This window comes from Anas acuta, chromosome 5 (genome assembly GCF_963932015.1).
Source record: "Anas acuta chromosome 5, bAnaAcu1.1, whole genome shotgun sequence".
Lineage (NCBI taxonomy): Eukaryota > Metazoa > Chordata > Aves > Anseriformes > Anatidae > Anas > Anas acuta.
The window spans coordinates 48,857,894-48,879,559 of record NC_088983.1 but is presented as its reverse complement, the minus strand read 5'-3'; the positions used below and the strand labels follow the sequence as shown (position 1 = coordinate 48,879,559).

The window sequence follows — 21,666 nt, the reverse complement described above, 5'->3', positions numbered from 1 at the left end:
ATATAATTGTAAAACTCATTTTTAATTAAGGGAACAGCCTAATTTTCTTTTTAGGATGTCTGAATCTTTTCTTAGCCTATCTTTCAAACTGCTCAGTTGTATGTCGCTGCATGACAATAATTTATGTGTTCAAATGAAAGAAAAAGTATGTAGGGACAGGATAATTATATAAGATAAGATAAGATGTAAGATATACAAAGGCAGGACTGCCTTGATCTGGCCTCACAGAAGGGTTGGCAAAAGGAGTTCAGTGCAATTTATTCCTTGGGAAAGGAGGACAGTAGAGTATGCCAGGCAGAGACAGCAGCATGATAAAATGCTCACAAGAGCAAGAAGGTGCATTTAAGGATGAGGGAATGACAAATTGCAGAGGTGGTTGAATTATGGGAAAAAGAAAGACTGCCGTGGCCTAGCTCTGCAGTAGCCCCACTCCAGGACATCTTCTCTTTGCGGCACTGATCTGTTCCTTCACAGTCTCCTCCAAGAAGATTACCCACACAGCTCTGAGAAACACAGACAACAGAGGGCATGGCTAGAAGACCACAAGCAACAGAACTGGCACATTTTAGGAAATCACTTCACCTCAGGGAGACCTCAGGACTCTTCGGTTGAGATACAGTGAATAGTGCTAGCTCATGTGTGAACATAAAAACCCTCAGAGTTGCTTAGGTTCCAATATTGGCCAACAAGGTCTGTGTCAGTAGCTTAGAGAGAGTTTTCAAGACTGTTGCTCATCCTGCTATTGAAGGATTTGGGAAATGAGTGCAGAAATGATTAAGACTCTGATATGTCGGAGAATAAAGGTTTGAAGGAGCCAACAAATATTCCCTGAAAAGGAGGTTGATTTTATTCCCATCACTTTCAGCGGCCTCTAGACTCCTAATGTAAGTGGAGGGTCTTTAGTGAGAGGAAGAAGTAGCTTGGTAAAAGGACTGTACAGGCCGGTGTGTTCAGTTTCCTGTGACTCTAAAACACATGTCAATTCTGAGAATATGCTGGGGTCTGGGATTCACTACACACTGAGATCCCTGAACATGAACCCATCACCTTCACAAAATCCCGTGCAAACTGAAACTCGGGATTTTTTCTATGAACCTGTTACAGGCAGACTGGTACATTTAATAAATATACACTTACGTATTCCTGGGTATTTAGAAATTACACATTTAAAAAAAAAAAAAGAAGTGTTTCACTGAATGGGAACTTTCATTGTAAGTTTTGTTGTAGCTTCCTATGGTTCAGAAGGACAACTGCAGTATGTGTTTGCTTGGATTTTAAGGTTTACCTACCGATTGAAAAACACTATTTTGAATGATGAAAATAATTTAAAAATTATGTCAAATAGTGTATATTGATCTATATGTCTATGCCTATATTTTCATACTGAGAATATATATCTGTATAGCTATATTGAAAAAAACAGTAAAATAAATTTCACCCTGAGTCACACCTTGTAAGTTAATTTAGGTGCAAAAGTCATCACTAGCTGTTAGGCATTAGAAGGCATATATGGGATTAAAGAGATGGTTCTGTGCATAACAAAGAAGTTCTCAGATCACAAGCTATCTAGTGCCCTAATGCCAGTCTAATCAGATAGCTATCTAGTAATTTGAGCTGAAAAAGTAAATACTGTAAGGAAGCAAAAAGACTACTCCCCTGCAAAGCCGGAGGGATGATTAGTACTGAAAAGTAATGTTGGTTCAGAGAGGGCATGAGGGGTAAATATAAGAGAGAAAGAAATCTGGACTGAGGAGAGGGAACTTTTGGCACTTTCATCATCTCTACATTCATCTTTAAAAAAAGGAGCAGTAATGAAATGAACCATTAACTGGTCATATTCAGAAACTTCACTGTTGCAGGTTCAGCTTTTACAAATAAAGTAACAAATATAAATTTTCCTACCAGAAGTGAAACTCCAGTAAATTAGTATCACTGAAAAATAATACTTGCGCATATTTAAAGGTATAGCAGTCCCTTCCACCCCGATCATCCTCCTGTCCCCCCTATCCTCCCTTTCCTCCCCCCCCTAAAAAAAAAGCATAGCTCAGAGCTGTTGAATTCCTCCTACCATTGCATGTGGAATATCCGTCTGTCCAGGAAGGCTGCTGGTGGAGTAGGTTGCTGCTGGAATTGATACTCATTCTGCCAGCTCCTTCCAAAATCATGATCTGTAAGTGAATCGAACAGCTTGCTTAGTGAGCAGTGTCTAGTCCAAAAGGTAAATGGCAAAAAAAAAAAAAAATCCACTGAAGGTGAAGTGAGCAGGCCAATTCTATTTGTAGAAGATACAATTGAAATCAAGAACATGTTGCCACAACCCCTTTTCAGCTGCCACAAAATCTCCTTATGATAAACATTACCATGTTTGATTTGCATATGCAAGAAGCAAGTTTCTACAGCTGCCCATCCATAAATGAATAATCCGTAATCAGAAATGAAGCCGAATGAAAAGACAGGGCTCCTGACAGAGCAATACAGGAAAACTGCCAAGCTTTGAGAAGTGAAATACAAAGTTGTTTGACTATTTTTTTTTTCATTTAAAGAGAAATTTGGTTTAAACATGGCTTTCTTTTTTTCTTTTTCTTTTCTTTTAGGAAATAGAAAAGAGTTTTCAATACTTGCGAATTAAACTATACAGTTGACAACAATTAATGTTTAAAAACTCCTTCACACAGAGGGACCAGTATGGCAATCCTACAAGGAGGTAACATTACAAGGAATATCTTCTTGACTGACCCAGTTTATTATCTGATCCATGTCAGCAGTGCCCCTAATCCATTCTCAATGACAGATGTCACAGATCACACATTTCAAACCACCAAAAAATTGTATCGTCAAAAATCTTGTAAAGGAGAAAAACTTGACAAAGCCTTTCCTTTCTACTTATGTTGGCTTTAGTAACATGAGTAAAGCTGTCCTTAATTTTGGTTAGACATTTTTGTGCAAAACAATTTATATGGTATTTTAGAAAAATTTCACATTTATCGTACACTGAATCGTTTCAGTGAATGTATACAAAATTCCCCAATTGCAGGTGTTCTTGACATTTCTTATTAGCTTTCAATGGTTTAAAGTTGCCAAGTTTAAAAATATACATTATAACCATACAATACAGACATTTTTCAAGAGTTTAGGAAACTAATTTGTTAAATATTATAAAGGTTTCGGATCATTACTCTTATATAAGTACACAGAAAACAAATCATTGTTCAAAAATCTTCTAAATCGAAAGCGACGGAGTCTGTAAAAATGAAACTTTAGACCTTAAGAGAGCGTTTGAATGCAGCTGGACTTAACTTTGGAATTAAAAAGAGGTTGAAATAAAAAATGGACTTGTGAAAGTTAAAGATGGTGGTCTTGGCCTTTTACCCATCAAGGCTAATTTGATCAAGGCTAATTAGAAAACTCCCATTGAGAGCACAGTCAGAACCCCACAAGCTCATAGCAACAACATTTTTGGTAGACAAAAAGAAGTCATTAGGAACAGTTACAGCCTTGGTTTTAAAGAACGGCCTGGAAAAGGTATGGGTTGGCACATTCCTCCATCATTTTCAGTACATTATGCAATTCTTAAAAGTTACAAATACACATTTTAAGGAGAGTCTTTCTCTTCCCCCCACCCCTCTACATATATATATATATTTAGAAAGAGGGAGAGAGAGGTTGTTGAGAATTACTTAAAAATCCAAAGCCTTAGGAATTACACCACAGGGAATGGTCCTTTATGGTATAACCTAGTTCAGTGCCTTTTTTGTAGCTATACAGAATGGCAAAATCAAGCCGTGGATGTTTTAACAATCGCTTTTCACTCCAGTAAATCTGGAATTCAGTATCCACCAGCTGGGAGAATTTCATTTCTCATAGCCGATATGTGGGGGTACAAAATGTCAGCAATGAAGTGATACCCATAGTCACTCTATGGCCAAATAAATGACGATGGCAATTATCAGTCAATAAGCTTATGCGAGTTAGAAGAGAAGATATTTTTTTAGCCCCATGTTAAAGCTACGTGACTTGATATTTTGAGGGGAAAAGTGTTAGGAAGCATTTCAGTTTCTTACACTGATTATAAAGATGATCAGGATGAAACAAGAATGAACAAGAATGTAGTTTATCTCATATAGTTGATATAGAAAAGCTCTTAAAAATAATGTGTGTTTGACAGGCAATATACACCTCTGAGCAGGCATAGTCTGAATGATACATCAAATTATTTCTTTCATTAACTTGTTTTTTAATTATTTAAGATGTAATGATGTTCATTTGATTCTGAGTGATTGAAATATTAATGTTAAAAAAAAACTTTATTACAGTATCAAATAGAGAAGAGGTAGAACAGCAGGTATTCTGGGAAAACTGTAAAACTTGAGGGTCAGCAAAACTCTCTTTGGAACGTAATTTGATAAGTTCTCTTGTTTGAAAAGGAAACTACAGTTGCTACTGAACATTGAATTTCAACCTGCTGATCTAAAGTCACATTTTCAGAAGAGAACACAGATTTACAGGTACTGAGTTATGTCATTTTGTCCAGTTTCTGCAATTTATGGAATTCTACATAATTTTCATGCCTGATACTCGTGCAAATAAAAACATGTCTGGCAAAATGTATGCTTATGAACCGAAATAATTTCCATGATCAAGCTACTGTGTATCTTTGTTTTCAAAATTCAGTTCAGGTAAACTCTTGTATTATTTTCTTCCTAATCAGCTGAATTTCTTCCTAATCAGCTGAATTTCCAAAGCACAATATCGTATGACACTTCAGCTCAGTGACTAAATCTATGGACAGTTTAATATACCAAAAATTGAGTCTTGCAGTTTCTCCCCTCCATCAGTAACCAGAACCAATGCACTTTAGAGAGCTGAGTAGATACACTCTGAAAGCTTTTTCCCTAGGTTCTGATTTCAGTCATGTTCTCTTAAAATCTTACTCCCCCCATCACAGTGTAGCAGGCAATTTCTCATCACAGTATTCCTAAACAACACTAATAGTATTTTCAGACAATATGTGTGGAATTTGCTTTACAAATTAATCAATCAATACAACCCTTTTTTGAAAGCTATACAAGTTACTTCAACCAGAATAATTTAATTATCTTCCCACATTACCTGTGGGAAAAATTATTCATGAGAGAAAGAATTCACGATATGATAGTAACCACTGGGACAGGATTCGATTCAGTTTTAACCCAAACTTTCCCAAAGTTATTGGTATTATTCAAGGTACTGGTTGTATTTTTTGTGATTTGAAAATTGTCGGGTCACCTCCTGTACCTTAATGCAAGAGTGTTGCTTATTTGGAAATCACTTCTAGCACTTTGTTCAGGATGAATATAATGCCCCACTCATGTAACTTCCATGGCTTTGCTTGGAAGTGTGCATACCAAGCTCAAAAATGTTTTCCCTATGAAAATCAAATAGTGATTTTCTTCATTTCATCCTGTACGTGCCTTTCTTTGATACAAGTTCATGACAGATTTATGCTTATAGCAGTGTCTCATCCCATACTTGGAAAGATTTTGAGTCAGGATATTGGAAGGGGTGTGCTCTTCATTAGTTTAGGGCCAAATCCTCAAATCTCCCTTGTGTACAGACAAACCTGGTTAAAGGGTGTGAAGCCTCAAGGGGAAGGACACATAATATGTTCAGTTTTCTTTTAATCATATGCCATGTATCAAAGTGAACGGTGGAACTAATGAAGCCTGGTTTCCTATGAATGTGTATCTTGTGGTTGGATTCTCTAGTGTCTAGTAAGATGTGAGCACTGATTGAAGTTTTTCCCACGGTTGGGGCATTCATAATATCCCGTTCTCTCAAAGGAGCGAGCTCAAGCTTCACTCCTTCTTTCAGACGGAGTATTAATAGATTTTCCTCCTCTACTTGGCAGTCTGTTTTCATTAATCCTGTAAGAACTTCATATCTTTGAGACTTCTACCCCATATCAAATTTAATTAAAATTGGCGATGGGACTCGAAGATTGTTACAGGCCAAATGCAAAAGCCAACACGCAGACAGAATAACAACAAAAGCCTCATTTCCTCAGGAAACCATGCTAAACAGGGATTCTAGCTGAGATGAGATTTTAGAAAACAACATTTAGATCTTAGGATCTGTCTCTCTACTGACTAAGACATGGTACATTAAAAATGAAAGCACATATGAAATACTGTGTGCGTATGCACAAATACCTATTTATATACACATATTTACACACATACACCCTTGTGTGTATCTGCACACACATTTCCATTCTTTTCTACTGAAGAGGTGCCACCTTTGGCACCTCTTATGTCTTAAAACACTACCAGGAACACTGCACAGTTATGAGAGGAAGCACATAACACTTTACTCAATCAGCGAGGTTAAATATAGCTGTGTGCTGGTGTTCAGCAGCATTCTTTCCAGAGAGAGTCCTACTAGAGGGCATGAGTACATCCAGAAGAAAAAAAAAAAAAAAAAGATCTTTCGCCTACATTCAATATATCAGATGGTATTCAAAGCCCAAACCCTGAAGGCCTCTCTTAGCTAAAGCTCTTGCTGGAGTCAGGAGGAGCTTTGACCGAGCCACAACCCAGTGACTTGGCAGTAACAGCAGCTCACTTGCTCTGTTCTTCTCGTCTGTCTTGACCGCCTGACCACTCTGAGTAAACGGCGGTAACGGAAAGAGCAAGGAGCCATGGCCTGGCAATGGAGCAAATCCAGAAAAGCATATTTACAAGTCCTTGAACCTTGAACACTGCATAGTGCACTCTATGCAAATTATTTTATTGCACTACAGGTGTGCTCTGAAGGTAAATTACTCTGATCCCCTTTTCCACATTCACCCCCAATGAATCTTAACATCCAGATAATGAATTTCTCCTTTCTTTGAACCCAAATCTTTCAAGAACAGCTTGTATTCAATGACAGGAAAATGCTCAACACTGCCTGAAAGGAGAATGAGCAGTGCAGAGAAAATGAGTGAATCCTAAAGTACTACAACCAGAGTGATTGCTATGACATTGATTTCTATAGTTGCTTACATTACAAGGCTGAACTGAACTAAGGGTCTCATTAATTACAAATATGAGGGGGTGTGGAGCCCATAGGGGAAGGAGGCATACAGCTTTCTGGTTTGTAAAGCTACGTACTCTATGCAAAAGGGAAAAAAAAAAAAATGTCTAAGGCAAAACTGACTGAAACTATTAAACTATGACTCCACCCGTAAGCTATGCAAAGTCTAAGAGTGACTTCTAGCTGAGACAAGCTCAGTGCAGCTCCTCCTGGCGTGTCCAAAAGGGTGGATCTCTCTTGGCGCATTTACCTATGGGATCCTTCCCCATTTTTTCCCCTTTTACCATCATGGCTGAACTTCAAATGTAGATTTCACCTGGGCCTATTTGCTTTGAAGTATGTTATGTACACAGTGAAGACACAATCCCTGCTTTTCAGGGCTTGGAGTTTATGGAACAAGTATCTACAGAGTATGTTAAATATTTTAGATCATTACTGCACCTTGGATTACAGTCAAGCACTTAAACAGCAATCTAAAATAAATGATACTGGGTAATAACTGCAGCTGCAGAGGAACAGAATCTGGATTTTAATCTTTTTCTTGAAAACTCAAAAGGCGACAGTGGGCTGAGCTTTCAAGACATCGGAAACAAAGGAGACGCGCAATAAAGCAGGTGGACCTGCTTTGCACATACGGTTACTTCAGAAACACAACTGCATTGTACTTGTAATGTATAAGATCAATTAGCTGCTTTGCATGCCAACCACCTATTTTACATCTCCAGTAGTAGCAAGGGCAGGCACAAACTGAATACATGAATGTTGACAGCGTGTTTGCATGTTACGATGAGCTTTGGGTCTCCTGTTTTTTTTTTTCTCCTTTGCTGTGCACTACTACCAGGGTACCTGTGTTTAGTTCTGAGATGCTGTGCATAGAAATACGGTTAGGGCCTACCCTTAGATTGCCCTGTGGTCTCTGTCTGTTTGCAAAGGTCTCATGTTCATCCTTGGTGTCTATGCCAGACTCCCAGATAAGATACATCTCTGCCAGAGCTCAGTCGCAGATGACCTTTTCTGCAGCTTTTTAGGATCTCTCCAGACCACACAGATTCACACACAAGCATCACATGCTTCCTTGTTTCCATCCCTTTGTTTTAGCACACAAAAGGCTGATTCCCAGCAGGGATCCACTTCACAACAAAAACTCAGCTGAGGACCACTTTGCTGTGATTTGCAAGGTGCCCTTCAGATGACAGCCTATGCAGCTCATCCAAGCTGACGATAATCTCAAGACTCACCACTAATGTCAATGCAAACATACCCCATGAAAAATTGTTTCCAAACTATTTGAAAGCTTTGAAGAAAACTCCAGTGAAGAACTACTATGATCACGCTCAGTATTTATTGTATAACATACTTGGTGTTTGATGCATTTCATTTTCAGTCCATCATAGGCACCCTTAGGCCACAGTAACAAAATGTGTTTACTGAATCACATTGTGAGTGTAAAGTTCAAGGAATCATTTTTATAAGAAAATTTTCTAGATAATCTCCGAAACTCTTTGTATTCCAGATTCTGGTTTAGGACTTTGGGGCCAAGTTTTTTTCCTTCCTACACCCCTCTGAACTATGCATTCCTACGCTTCTGTATTTCTGGTGTGTACAGCTGTGGTTTATATGCATAAAACCACCTTTGCATGTGCAAAATTGGCTCTTGGTGAGCTTTCAGAGAATACATTGAGACCTTGATCATTTGCTGTTGTGGGCTTTTGGAAAGGAAGAGTTGGGTTTATTCTTTTGTTTTCTTTGAACCTGGTATATTAAATGTATACATAAAGGTAAACTGAAAGACCAGAAAAAGGAAGATGAATAGAAAAGAAGCTTTTAGCATTTACCTATGTTACAGATAGAATCACGATAAACCAAATCAAATAAAGCTTGGTTGGAATCTTTTATTACTAAAGATCTGATTTTCATGATGCACTACAAGGCAACTTTTGTATGAGATATGTGGTGGTTGTTTTAACATGTTCATATGGATGCTTCAAAATCTTGCATATATATTTTAACTAAAGAGAAGGTTGAGTAGAAAAGCTAGGATCTAGATCTATATCTGAGCTACCCCTCCGCTCCGGGGTTTGGGTTTGGTTCTTATCTCTCTTTTACAATGTAATTTAAAGACAAAACCATAGTTCAGTTTCCTTTTTGAGCGAGAACAAAGTTCACTTTATGAATGCAAAAACAAAAATTTACTTGATTATATGCAAAGTCTCACAGGTTATTTTTTCTCTGTCCCTTTTTTTTTTTCATAATCCACAATCTTAATATGAACTGGCTTCAATTTTCAAGGTACTAGTTAGTATAATGAAAATAAAAGAGAGGATTTCAACACAGGTTTTGTTTGTTTGTTTGTTTTTCTAAATCAGAAGCAAACAGAAGGCCAACTGCAAGCAGAGTCCTCAAGGCACAGATGTGCCTTACACTGCTAACTGCCAAAGGTTGGCAGTTTTGCAAATTTTACCCACAGTTATGTTACCTTAGCAGAGGAAAACAGTGAACCGGAACCTGCCTCTTAACAAGGATCCTGTGTTTGGGATCCATGCTTCCTTTTCACATCACAGGCTAGATGTGTCTCTTCATGCCATACCGCTAGTTTTCGAACGAGAAAGAAAATAGCATCATTTATTTTGCTGTCAAAAAGCTCATTCTCTTCTTGCAGAAGATCTGTGCACACATCTGTACATTATTAGTGGAATTGTGGGTCACACAGCTAAATCAAAAGCAAGACTAGAAAAGGTTTTATTTCTTGCAATAAATGCTCATGTCATTTTTGCACGGACGTATTCTTAGAATGCTGGAAACAGGTAATATGTTTGCAAACAACTACCAGAAAAAAAAAAAAAAAAAGCAGGCTTTTTTTTCTCTCTTTTTTTTTTTTTCCCTTTGGAGTTGGTGCTGCAAAACATGGCTTTGACCGGCATATGGCACTCCCTTTATTACTGTCTGCATCACTGCAGCAAGTTCATGATAATTTGGGTCAGCCATTTTCTCCTGAGTATTTAGAAGTCATTTGCAATAGATTCATCAGTCTTGCCTCAGGGATACAGAGTCTTGGAAAACACAATAATGGGAAAAACTGCCTTTGCTCTTTATTCTTCTTTCAGCACTTAATACCACACCTCATGGAACAACTCCACACCTCCTTTCATGTCCTTCCTATCTCTCTGGTACATCCTTCCTCGAACCAGGAGCCAGCTCATCTCCCTAATCTCCTTTTACTAAACACCTTTCTTTTGCTTACAATACACTAAATACACAAATGGCCAAAAAGCACTCTAGATGCCCCTGTAGCTTGACAAACTACCTGCCTATAATTAGGCAAGAACCTCATCAGCTAACAAAATACTACCATCGTGTTCTAACACCTTCTCCTTTTCCCTTGGCTCTGGCTCCCCAACCACTTCCCTCTACCTTCCACGACAGCTTCTCTTTGCGTTGCCTTAAAGACAAAGTGTGTACTGGGAGACCTGCTTTCTATACTGCTAACGTAGCCCGCGTGACTCTTCAGTTATTAGCGAATAATGACAATAATTGTGTTTGTATTCATGTTTGGCTCTCATTAGATGCTGAAATGTTTACAACGTAACAGCTACTCAGACACACAGAGTCTGACATACACTGCTGCAGCAGCCAGGATTTCACGGAGAAGTACATTTTAACCTCTATCACAACCATCACTTCTCTTTTGTTAAGGGAATAGTCTGGTTTTCAGCAGTAACAACCACTAATTTGTCTATTTCTGAAATAAAAAGATCCTTTTTTATGCACTTTTTTTTTTTTTTTTTAACGTGGTTGCATACATTGCATTTTTATAAAGAGCAACCACTTGGAAACTTCAGGTTTCTTCTTTGGGTATGGTTTCTGTGTGAGAACTGCACAGAATAAGGAACACGGGTTGGACACCACAAAAGGGAAGGTGCCCTGGGGGGTCACTGTGAGCAGCTTCTGGTGTCCAAGAAGGAGGGGTAAGGCAGAGATTTGCCTGGTGGGGAGAGCAGCCCCACAGACACGGGCACAGGCGAGCTCTCGGCATGAGGACTGAGCCTTCATATCCCTAACCTGCCAGTACCCTGGTCAGGACGCTCAGATAACCCACCCGAGAGACTGCTGCACATCGGTGTGGTGCCAATCTTGTTCCTAGGACCTTACAGCCATGAACATCTCCTCAGTTAGTCCAGAAGCTGACTCAAAGTAAAGACAGACATTTACTTTTTTTGTCTCCTGTACCACAAACTACTAGCAGGAGAGGTATCCAGCTGGAGTATTTGGAAATCTTCCCGCTCTTGAGAAGAACAGAGATGAAAACTTGAATATTAGTTTCGTACCTTTAAGATCTTCATACTTAAAATCTGCTTCTTTCTCATGATTAACACGTAAATTTTCCCGGTGGGGCTATTATTCTTTTACATGAATTGATTGATTCAATTAATGAACTAATAGTATTTCTTCATTAAATATGTGAGGAGACAGCACAAATCAGCTAGGATTGGGGATATGGAAGTTGAGAGTTAAGTGTTTTATCCTAAACTAGGTCCAAGCACAGCTTGCTGGGGGTCTAAGCCACTCAACAGCAGTGTATATACCTTATTGCAACCCACCTAACTGCGATCTGATCGCACTCTTGCTGGCATGAGAGCAGAAGGTTGTTTCAAGAAGGAGACATAGCAGAGGCAATACAAGGCTTGCGATGGGAAGGATTATAAGTTGCAGAAGTTAGGGAGGGTTTACGTGGCTGACTATTACCTCCTTTGGCTGGGTCAGGCATGTTCCCTAGTGCCAAGCCGGGGAATACCGATCCCAGCAGCGTGACGGTATCTCCAGCCAGGATGCCAGCTCCTCTTCCACTCCCCTCCAGACTGTGAAGTATCCCAAAGCGGGCAGGTGTTTGCGAAGGAATGTGTCTCCAAACAGGCAGCTATCACAGAAATAGTTCAACAGAGCTCACTGACCCTGTTGCTGAAACCTGCTGTCAGGCAGACCATTCCTTTGACTGCCATTCAGTCTTGCGTGTTTGTATGTGTTTAGTAAGTGCATTTATTTGCAGCCCAGCCGTGCCCATGTGGTTTCTTCATACGGTGTTTGTTGTGTAAAGAATAAGAGATTGCAAGACCACTGCCCTGGCATCCCACTCCACTGGCTGCACAGAGCTGTCTGCTTCACCCCTGGATGTAGCCATGGGCTCACTCGCCCCACACAGCCAGGACTTCGAGGAAGCCCTGTGCCTCCTGTGCTTCCCAGAGCCACGTGGCACTGGGACAGTGGCTGACGCACTCATTTATGCTTCATGCCTTCATTAAAAGCAGCCAGAAAATGGGGGGAGTGAAGTTTCCTTGCTCTGCAGCCACTTTCTAAAGGTAAAGCAAGGAGAAACAGTGGGAAACAACATCTCCCTGCTGTTGTAAAAGCCAAGAGCAGCTTTCCCCCCTCTCCTGCCTGTGGTGAGAGGAGCAACACTTTCATGGCGCCTCTCCTCCTCAGCTGGCACAGCGAACTGCCCATCCCATTTCCATTGATTTCTCCAGTGGTTGCATTAAACAATACAATGGAGTGTTTATGTGTCAGTGTTGGGAGCAGGTTGTTAAGTAAAACCCACCGTAAATAGAGCCGTTAATTCAGTTGCTGGCATGGCTCTCTGTTATCTTCTCAATACCTCCCAGAGGGTATTAGCCTTACCCTTTCGTTTGAGTTGGCAGCAGAGTTATTTTTTTGCACCTGCTGCTCTACTCCGATAACAACACAGGTCAGCTTTGATTTGTTGGAATATAAACAAAAGAGCAAAGCCAGGCATCTGCCTCAACAGCCTGGGCCGGTTTGACGATAGAGCTTTTCCCATTGGGTTTTGTACAAATGTACTCTTTCAATTCTTACGTGAACTCTCTCCTGCTTCATAAATAGAACTTTGCTACAGAACAGCCTGGTGTCAGGAGGACAGCTCAACACCGTACTTTTCCATCAACTGAAACCACAATGGGGCAAAGTAATGCTCTTCTGAGGGTGAAGTCAGAACAGGTGTCGCATGAAACACGTAAAGAAAAATAAGCTGAGACACAGAGGTCTGAAAATCAGCAGGAAAAAGCAGCAAATTAGGTATAGATTTCACAAGCAAATCAAGCAGTAGATGACCCTTCTTGAGAGAGGAAGAAAATCTGAAGCATTGTGAGGGTTTGCTTTCCCATGTTCACCTATGCACACTCCACCCCTTAACCTGCTCTTTACCAACAAACAAATAAGTAAACTCTACAAGAAGTAGGTTCTCAGCTGGAAAATGGGCCAGTTTTAAGGTCTTCTGAAAAATCAAGCCTACAGGGCTCATGTACTGTAAAAGCATTTATGTTGATGGCAGGAATACTGATAACCATAGAGCAGAAAAGGAAGAGTCCCCAGACAGTGAAAGCAGTAAATAGCACAAAGCACAGAAATGAAGGAAGGAACTAACTTTACCTCTTCATGACAAACAGGAAAATTGAGAAACAGAGCTGAAATGATTTGTTTAAGACACATAGTAAGTCAGTGAACAAGTCAGTCTAACTCATATCTCCAGTTCAAGCCCCATTGTTATCCATTGCATCACGTCTACAGAAAAAATTTCAACATGTAGATGAGTTAGGATGATCATGGGGTATTTTGAGGGCAAAGAGAAGGTACTAAATAAGAGAAACAATTTTCTGTAAAACAGAGACCTGTTCAGACTGAAGCAAGACTTTTCTATGCATCATGGATATTATGCGCCTAGTAGAGATTAGAATGTTAACTTAGACAAACAATTAAATCTACACTTGAAGCATTAAATCAAAAAGCTGCCCTTGACCTATGTATGATCCTGAAAAGGAGTTAGAAATTCCTAAGTAGAGCTGGCTGAAATTCAAAATTTCTGTTCTATGGAACTGTGGCTACTTCAATGCTTTTTTTTTTCGCTTTTTTTTTCTTTTTTTTTTTTTCTCTTTTTAATCACAGTGAAAGAAAGGAACTTTAAAAAGCAAGTTCCCTGGCAACAGAGAGGGAGGATCCCCATCCCTATGAGCTGACATGTAAAAACCTATATTCAAGTTGTCCCAGTAACAAAAGTGCAACTCAGCCTGTTATGCAAAATTGTTTGTAGAAGGTAGAAAATGTCAAACACTGAACTGCAATAGTACTGCAGGCAGGCAGCATTGTCACCAAATCTGACGGTCACAAACACTTGCTGGGATGTGAAGTTTGTGATCCTGTTTCTCCCCTTTCACCAATTGCTTCTATTCCTTCTCTTCCTCCTTATTTCTTTTATTTATTTGGTTTTCATTTCATTTACTTTCTTTTATTCTCTCTTTTGTTTTTGCCTTCTGTTTAATCAGACTGGCTGACTGGCCAAGGAAACTTCTTTTGAATACCATCACGAGCCTGTAACCAGTAAGACAAACAATAACAACATCTCCAATTATCTATCTGTGGCACAGGAGTGCCAGGTCTTACTGCAACTATGGGGTTTGTGTGCAGGTCTGTAGGACGGAGGCTGAAGGAGTAGGAAACAGGGGAAAAAGCTCTGTTCCCTCTGTTCTTTTTGCTCCCCTCTGCAAGTATGTATCTCATTTAGTCCTCAAGGTAACTGGAACTGGTTCTGCCAACAAAACCAATAAAAATATTTCCGGACTATTTCAAGCAGCTATTTTTTTCAAAAGGAGATTTATTACCATCTGATTTATTCCAACTGTAATGTTCTTCTAGAAAGGGGGAGTTAGTAAAGATCTTTAAAAAAAAAAAAAAAAAAAAAAGCTGTTTTCAGTGGGATTTTTTTCTTCCTATTTTCATATTTTTAATGATTAAATCTTCATAAGATTTTTAATATTGAAGGTGTGCTATGCCATAAGGCAGGCTGATACCTTGGTTCTAAATTCCCCCAAACCCTGTTAACTTTTCACATGTGTAGTACCAATGACTATGTTAACACCCTTGAATCTCTGCATCCCTCCAATACATTGATGTTGAATACAGCAGAACATGCCTGTTGCTAAAGCTGCAGAGCTGCTGCTGTGGGGCTTCGGGAAGGGCAGCCCTGGGAACCGCAGCTCTCAGGCCATGCACATGCTCCTGCAAGAAAGCAGACATGCTTTGGCACAGGGCAAAAACAGCAGGCATGGAAGTCACAGAGAGCTCACGCTTGGGCTCTAGGCATGAGGAGCCCTTCGCTTGCTGCAGGACAACACAGGTTGACCATTTATACCTGCTGACAAAATACACCGTAACACAACTAGCTGTGTATTTTCAAGGATTAAATGAAGTTCTTCAGATTATCACACAAAGTTGGTGGAATATGGGGTAAACATTAAAATTCCTATTTTAAAAAGTAAAGAAAGAAAGCCCACACAGGAGATAAGGGATGTGCGTGTGCACGTACTTTGTTCAGTGTGGTTGTGTGACTGCATGCGTATCGGGAGTGGCTACAGACAGACTGAGAAAGATTTACTGGATTGACTATAATTTGACTATCTTCCAAAAACATTTAATCATTTGAGATTTTAAAGGAGGAAGAGAAGTTTCTACCTGTTCTCGCAAAGTATAACAGCTCCATCAAAAAAAGTCTTAGGGAGGGTAAAGATAACTACAAGTCACTAAATGAAGGAAAAACCTGTATCTATTTCACTTTGTACATCCTGCTTTTGATAAGTCTCTAAGGATATCTCACTTGTCTAATCACCTATTAATTCAGTCTTCTAAAACCTTTTTCATCTTTCTCTATCAGGGCAGCTGCCTGGGAACATTACAAGTGATGTCTGAGTTGTGTGGCAGATCCCACTGCAAAAGAGATGAGAACAGCACCCTTCAGTGTGTCAGAATTTAACTCCCTGATAAAGCCCCTTCATAGCCATGCCAATCTATGAGACAGTTGCTTAACCAAGCATACTTTGAAAGTGCATCATCAAGATGCAAGCTTCGTCGCTGTTGTGCAATAATAATTATATGTTTCAGTAAAAATCATTAAGAAAGTTTGGGGGTAATCATTACATTGTGCATTTAGTTTCATTCCTGACCATTGCATCTTGGGCAGTTTTACACAGGATCGTTAATTATATAGCAATACGAATTAGTTACCTGTTCACTGCCAGATGAAAGAAAACCCAGAGTGGTTTTAAAAAACAGAAACATTTTTTTGATGATGGCATCAGTAATTTGGACGATAGAGTCTATTTTAACACATAGAAACTCAATCCTCATGGATCTGTAGGGGCTCAGGAAACTTTTCTGTCTACATCTGATAGTGAGCAGAGTAAATACTCAAGACATTATGCCTGTATCCTTCCTCCCTAGTAAGAGGAATATTTTATCCTTTGTATTCACAAATCATGGATGTAGAATGGCTTGCTTTTCACCACTGCAGAGCAATCCTCTTTTATTGTCCTGTCTTCTTGGTCTATAACCAGCAAACACCCAGCCCCAGCTAGCTGTTTTTTCTACTAGTTCTCATACTCTTTCCTGTGGAGCACATTTCATAAGATCAGCAAAAGTAGAGGTAATGATAACCATGTGCAATGTCAGCTTTTCGAAAGGGAGCCTTTGAGGGATCTTCCTCATAGAGAGAGACATGCAAAATGCCAATCGCAAGTTGGCTGCTCTACTGGCTACATGACTCCATGTTTACTCATTCTCATCCATCTATAGGCCAATGACCAACGAATGTCCCAAGCATTTTAGGCATTCAGCGACGGATTTGGTTCAAGCTACATCCCTAATAAAGCTCAAACGAACTCTCATACTAAGAAAGACTGGTAACTTCCATAGATAAAAAGTTAATCCTTACTTTTCCATATGCTAGCTGTGTGAACAAACCCTTCTTAATTTACCCTTTCTGTTATTAGTGTTACTTACGAATTTCACCCTTTCAATTTTGTAACGTATCTTTTTCACAAAGATTTAGTGGAAAAAGTCCCTGGTTCATCTGAGGGCAAAATACATGCAAGCTGCAGAGTGAGCTGAAGGCAGGGAAAGGAAGAAAGAGCAACAGACATTTGTAGTTAGAGATCTTGCAGCATCCTCGAGGCTGGCTGAGCGGCTGAAGCCAGTGGACTTTGCTGAAGATTGTGTTGGACTTCCTTGGTGCCCACAAGGCACGTCGTACCATCAGGAAGAAAACTCCATGAGTTTATGCTTGAAAGTTTAGCAATAACTAAGCTGTGAGACTGGAAAGAGACTTGACTTCTCTAAACATCGCCAACTATGCAAGCTACAGAAATTGTTAGCATTTCTGTCCATTTCCTCATGTACAGCAAAGCCTTTATATTCGATTCTACCACATCCTAACATCATGTGTCATTAGCAATGACAACAGACAATTACGTTTGTGACCCTTTTCTTTTTATGTGTTGCTTACCGCAGGAACGCCTGCCTAGTCCTTGACAAGAAGGACCTAATTCGCAACCGTAGGAAGGCTGATGAGAAAGAGAGCACTGCAAGACCATAGAAAATCCTTTAAAGGGTGGTCACGCTACCACCAGAACAAGAAGGGGTCATTCATCTATCTGTTTCTTAGTCGCAGCACACTGAACAAATTTTTAAGCCAGACAGGTCTGTCCCACTGTCTGGGTACCACAGGCTGTTGCTCCAGTTCACAGAGATGGCATTCGTTGTACTGGAGACAGCTCGGGCACTGGTGTGGGAACTGAAGCACGCCAACGGCAATAGAAAGCATGTAACCGTGGACTCCGCAAAACAAATCTGGGTAATGCTGCAGTCAGTGGAAAGTTTGCATGGGAGAAGACTGAATGATTTGGTCATTAGACTAAGCTAGACACATTTATAAAGAGCGTGGAAGGGATGAACAAAGAAGGGTAGATAAGGAACAATTCTGGAAAGGTGTCGTGTCTCATGGACAGTTCTCTCAGCTCACAGAGACAATAAAATCTTTAATCCTCTTCTGTAAGAACTGACCGTAAATACTCACTTCTTCAGCAGGTGTAGAAATCAATCCACCCAGGATTTTTTTTGTGCAATTTACTGTGGGAGAGGCAGCAGGCTAAAACACAGACTCACTTACGGAAATCCTTCATTTTCCTCCCTAATCTCTCTTCATCTGTGTCTCCAGATGATTTTTCCGTTTTAGTTTGATCTCTCTCCATCACAATTTGTTACCTTGCACCTCCCAGACAGAACAAGTACTGATGTTAACAAAAAAATTCACTAGGAATGAAAAAGAAAAAATTTAAAAAAATGAAGGAAGTTCAGTGGGAGCCAAATGATTTAATTTTGTCTTTGTCCAGCTCTCCGATAGTGTGTTTTCACCACTGCCAAAAACTCACGATACCCTGAAAATATCTGAAGTAATACGAAATTACTGTGGCAATACCACACCATATTCTCTCGGGTGACAAGAGAACAATAATTTTCCATGTTAAACAGACTACATTCTATTACCTGATCTCACCATGACTGGGATAATAAGAATTGTTGTCACCCTATAAACTGCTGTGAAGGGTTACCTAATTTCTGCTGGGGCAAACAAGCACTAGTCTGCTCTGATACAGGATTCTTTATTACTATGACTTGGGAAGAATATACTGATTTATTGGCCTCAAGGGCTTTACAAATACCAATAGGACTAGCAAAAAATTAAAAAAAAATTAAATGAAAAATAAAGCAAGTGAACAACATCAGCACTATTAATGGTAACATTGCCTCTGCATGTAGGACCAATGCATGGAGGTGAGAAGGGGGTCTAGAGAATGATGACTCTTCGAAAGCCTCAAACACGCTTTATAAACTCCTGACCCAGAAATTCAGTATGGGGTAGGCATCACCTCTGAGAATAGGTATCACCTTTGGGGGCTGAAACACATATTGACTCACATTCCCTTTCTGGTTGGCTTTGCTGTTCCTACAGCCTGTGTCCTATCCTGACACCCAGACTTGACCTTGGATGTTAAAAAATTAGTGGGAACCACCAAAGGGATTAAAGGATGGAAAAGCTTACAGTGAAACTGGCACAAGTGTTTCCATGAGATGGAAAAGCCTATGGGGCTCTGACTACCATATTTATCAAAAACGAGGCTAAGGGAGAAGTTGTTCACAGCTACACACAGCTACCAACACAAGGAACAGAAAATTGTCACTCAGGGAAACTTCACGCTAGCCATCAAAAGATAACAAAATCAGGTGGCTGAATGCTAAAGCTAGACCACGTCAGACTGAAAATGAGACGAAATATTTTTAGAGGAATGAAATCCTCTTATCTAAGAATCTAAGCAGTTAATTAAAACATTCTGGTGAATTTCCCATCATTGGACTTCTGGACTTTTTTTTCAAGACTGGAAGTTTTCTAGAAGATAAACTCTACTTTAAGCCACCTAATTAAACTTGAAAATTCTGGGAAGTCCTATGTTGTTATCACCACAATCACTTCTGGTTTTAAAACCTGTAAGGGTCAGGAATTAAACTGTCATTAATTGTGATATTTGCTGGTGAAACAGCTTAATCCTGTTGTTTTTCTAGTTTTAATTGCAACTGTTTTCTTTGGTTTCCACATCTGCATTAAATATAAACCCTCTCTGTTTTCCAGCTCTGGTATTTTCTGCAGTGCAAAATAAATGACAGCAAACTACTTAAATTGCTACCCACAAATTTGCTATCAAAACAGAACTTAAAGGAGTGCATTTTTTTTATTACTCCACTCAAGTTTTCACAAATTACAGGAAATACTGGTATAAGAGGGTATGTTTAACACAGTTCCATGTGACACAGGTACAAATAAAATCATTAAGTGAAACTTTTACCTCAGTGTTCATTTCTATCATTAAGTGATTTCATTTCAAAAAGAATATGAAAAATGATAGTCGGATATACCTTAAAAACAAAGGTGACGTATTATACGTTTAGATGAAGTAATCTAAAATCTCATTACTAATAAAATTCAATAACTCTGTAACTACATACATACAAGAGCATTTGCCTTAAATCTCTCATGTGGTGAAAAACAAATGTTTATCACTAAGCCCATCACATATGTTTTACACAATCAGTGTAGATTTTGAGCAACTTTTTCTTTACATGCACTTCTACCATTAAACAGAATTTGAGAAGTCTCTTTTCTTGCTGTGTCTATACCTCAAGGGGCCAATTCTGGTTCTATTCAAATAAAATTACCATTGGAAGAGAAACAAATTAAACAAGCAAAGACACTGCAGGCCTCTGCTCACACTGTATTTACCTACTCAGTGCTTGAGCCGGCTTCTCTGGGGTGCTTACACTTAGAAGGGACTAAGAGCAACAGAACCCCACTTGCCACTGAGCTGCCACGAAATTGACTTGAGGTTAAATTGGGCCAAATTATAAATTTCCTTTAGGATTTTTCGCTATCAGTACAATCACCATCATCATCACCATCCTCATCACTAAAAGCAACAGAAACACCATCCTTGTAAAGTGTCTCCCTGTTCTGTGCCACCAGCACCCTCAGGGGTATCAAGAAGGTCCACTCCACTCTCTCACCCCCCACCTTAGTGATTAGATGACTTCTCTGGGGACAAAAGCAGCAGATTTGAGACCCAGAATATTGCCAGCTACATCAGAGACTTTGAGTAATTCTGATGAAGCCACTGGCTCAATTTGAGGTCATTGACATTCTGGGTGAGTAAAGGCAGCAGGTCTGGCCCCAATCAAACATAAACACGACAGGCTTATTTAAACATAAGTAAGATATAAGTTCAAAATAGGAAAACTGAAGTCTTTATTGTAACGTTTAAAAGGCGTTTTGATCAAATTAGTTTAGCTGCTGTTCCAAAGTGGGAAGGGAGGGGCTCGGTAGGGTGGGCATGAGTCCAGTAGACACTTCTCTCTTTTCTTTTTTTTTTTTCATGGGTGTTAATTTAAAGGAAGTATATTAAAAAAAATAATAATAATAACCCAAACACCTTACCTCATTTAGCTGCAGATTCTGGAGTGGAAATCCTTAACTGAGGCAATGGGAAGACTGTCTAAAGAACAGTAGGTTGGGTAAACACAGGTACTAGGTTATCTCTCCTAAAGACTCCCAGGAGTGAAGATAAATGGATGTGATATTAATTTTAAAACATTTTGCTGAACACTCAGGCAGCCAATAGGGGAATTCCTTAGGTCACTTCCTGTTCATTTGATTGGGTCTGCAACGACAACAACGAAGACGAGGTTGGGAGCATTTGCATAAGGCCAGCTCAGTCCTCAGTATTCAAAGAGAACAGGTCTAACCGGGTTACACGTGTGGCTCCAGAACAAAAGAGAAACCTGGTAATGGATGAGGGATTGATTTCTTTGTAGTTGTTTTTTTAAGACCATCCCTTTTTTTTTTTTTTTTTAATGGAGGTTATTTCAGGTAGATAGGGAGATTATAATTAGAATGAGGAGAAGTGAAGAGCAGGAATGTCCTAAATTAAAATTAGTCTGAAAATAACATGAGAAGATGCATGGTAAGTAATAGCCCTGTGCTGCCAGAGAGGTGGACTGGATGAGCCAATATCACGGGCTTGATTCTTTCTTTTTATACCTCAAGAGACATGAAATTAATGAGTTTGCACAAGGGGGAGTCTCTAGGTCTTCCAGCTTCTCTGGGTATCTAAGAGAATGTAAAAGAAAATGGGGAAAAAATTTTCAGTGTAGGTGTACACGGGGACGAGT

The 21,666-nt window shown here is 39.6% G+C and overlaps 1 protein-coding gene across 1 annotated transcript in view; it reads right to left on the bottom strand.

The window, feature by feature from the left end:
* EHF (ETS homologous factor) overlaps positions 1 to 21,091 on the bottom strand; it is a 34,577-nt gene extending 13,486 nt beyond the window's left edge. Inside the window, exons 1-2 of the mRNA XM_068684636.1 lie at positions 20,933 to 21,091; positions 2,069 to 2,168 (exon numbers count right to left, since the gene is read on the bottom strand). Of these exons, the coding sequence (XP_068540737.1) occupies positions 2,069 to 2,165 (97 nt within the window). The 5' untranslated portion in view covers positions 2,166 to 2,168; positions 20,933 to 21,091. The remainder of the gene's footprint in view (positions 1 to 2,068; positions 2,169 to 20,932) is intronic.
* Positions 21,092 to 21,666: the final 575 nt, after the last annotated feature.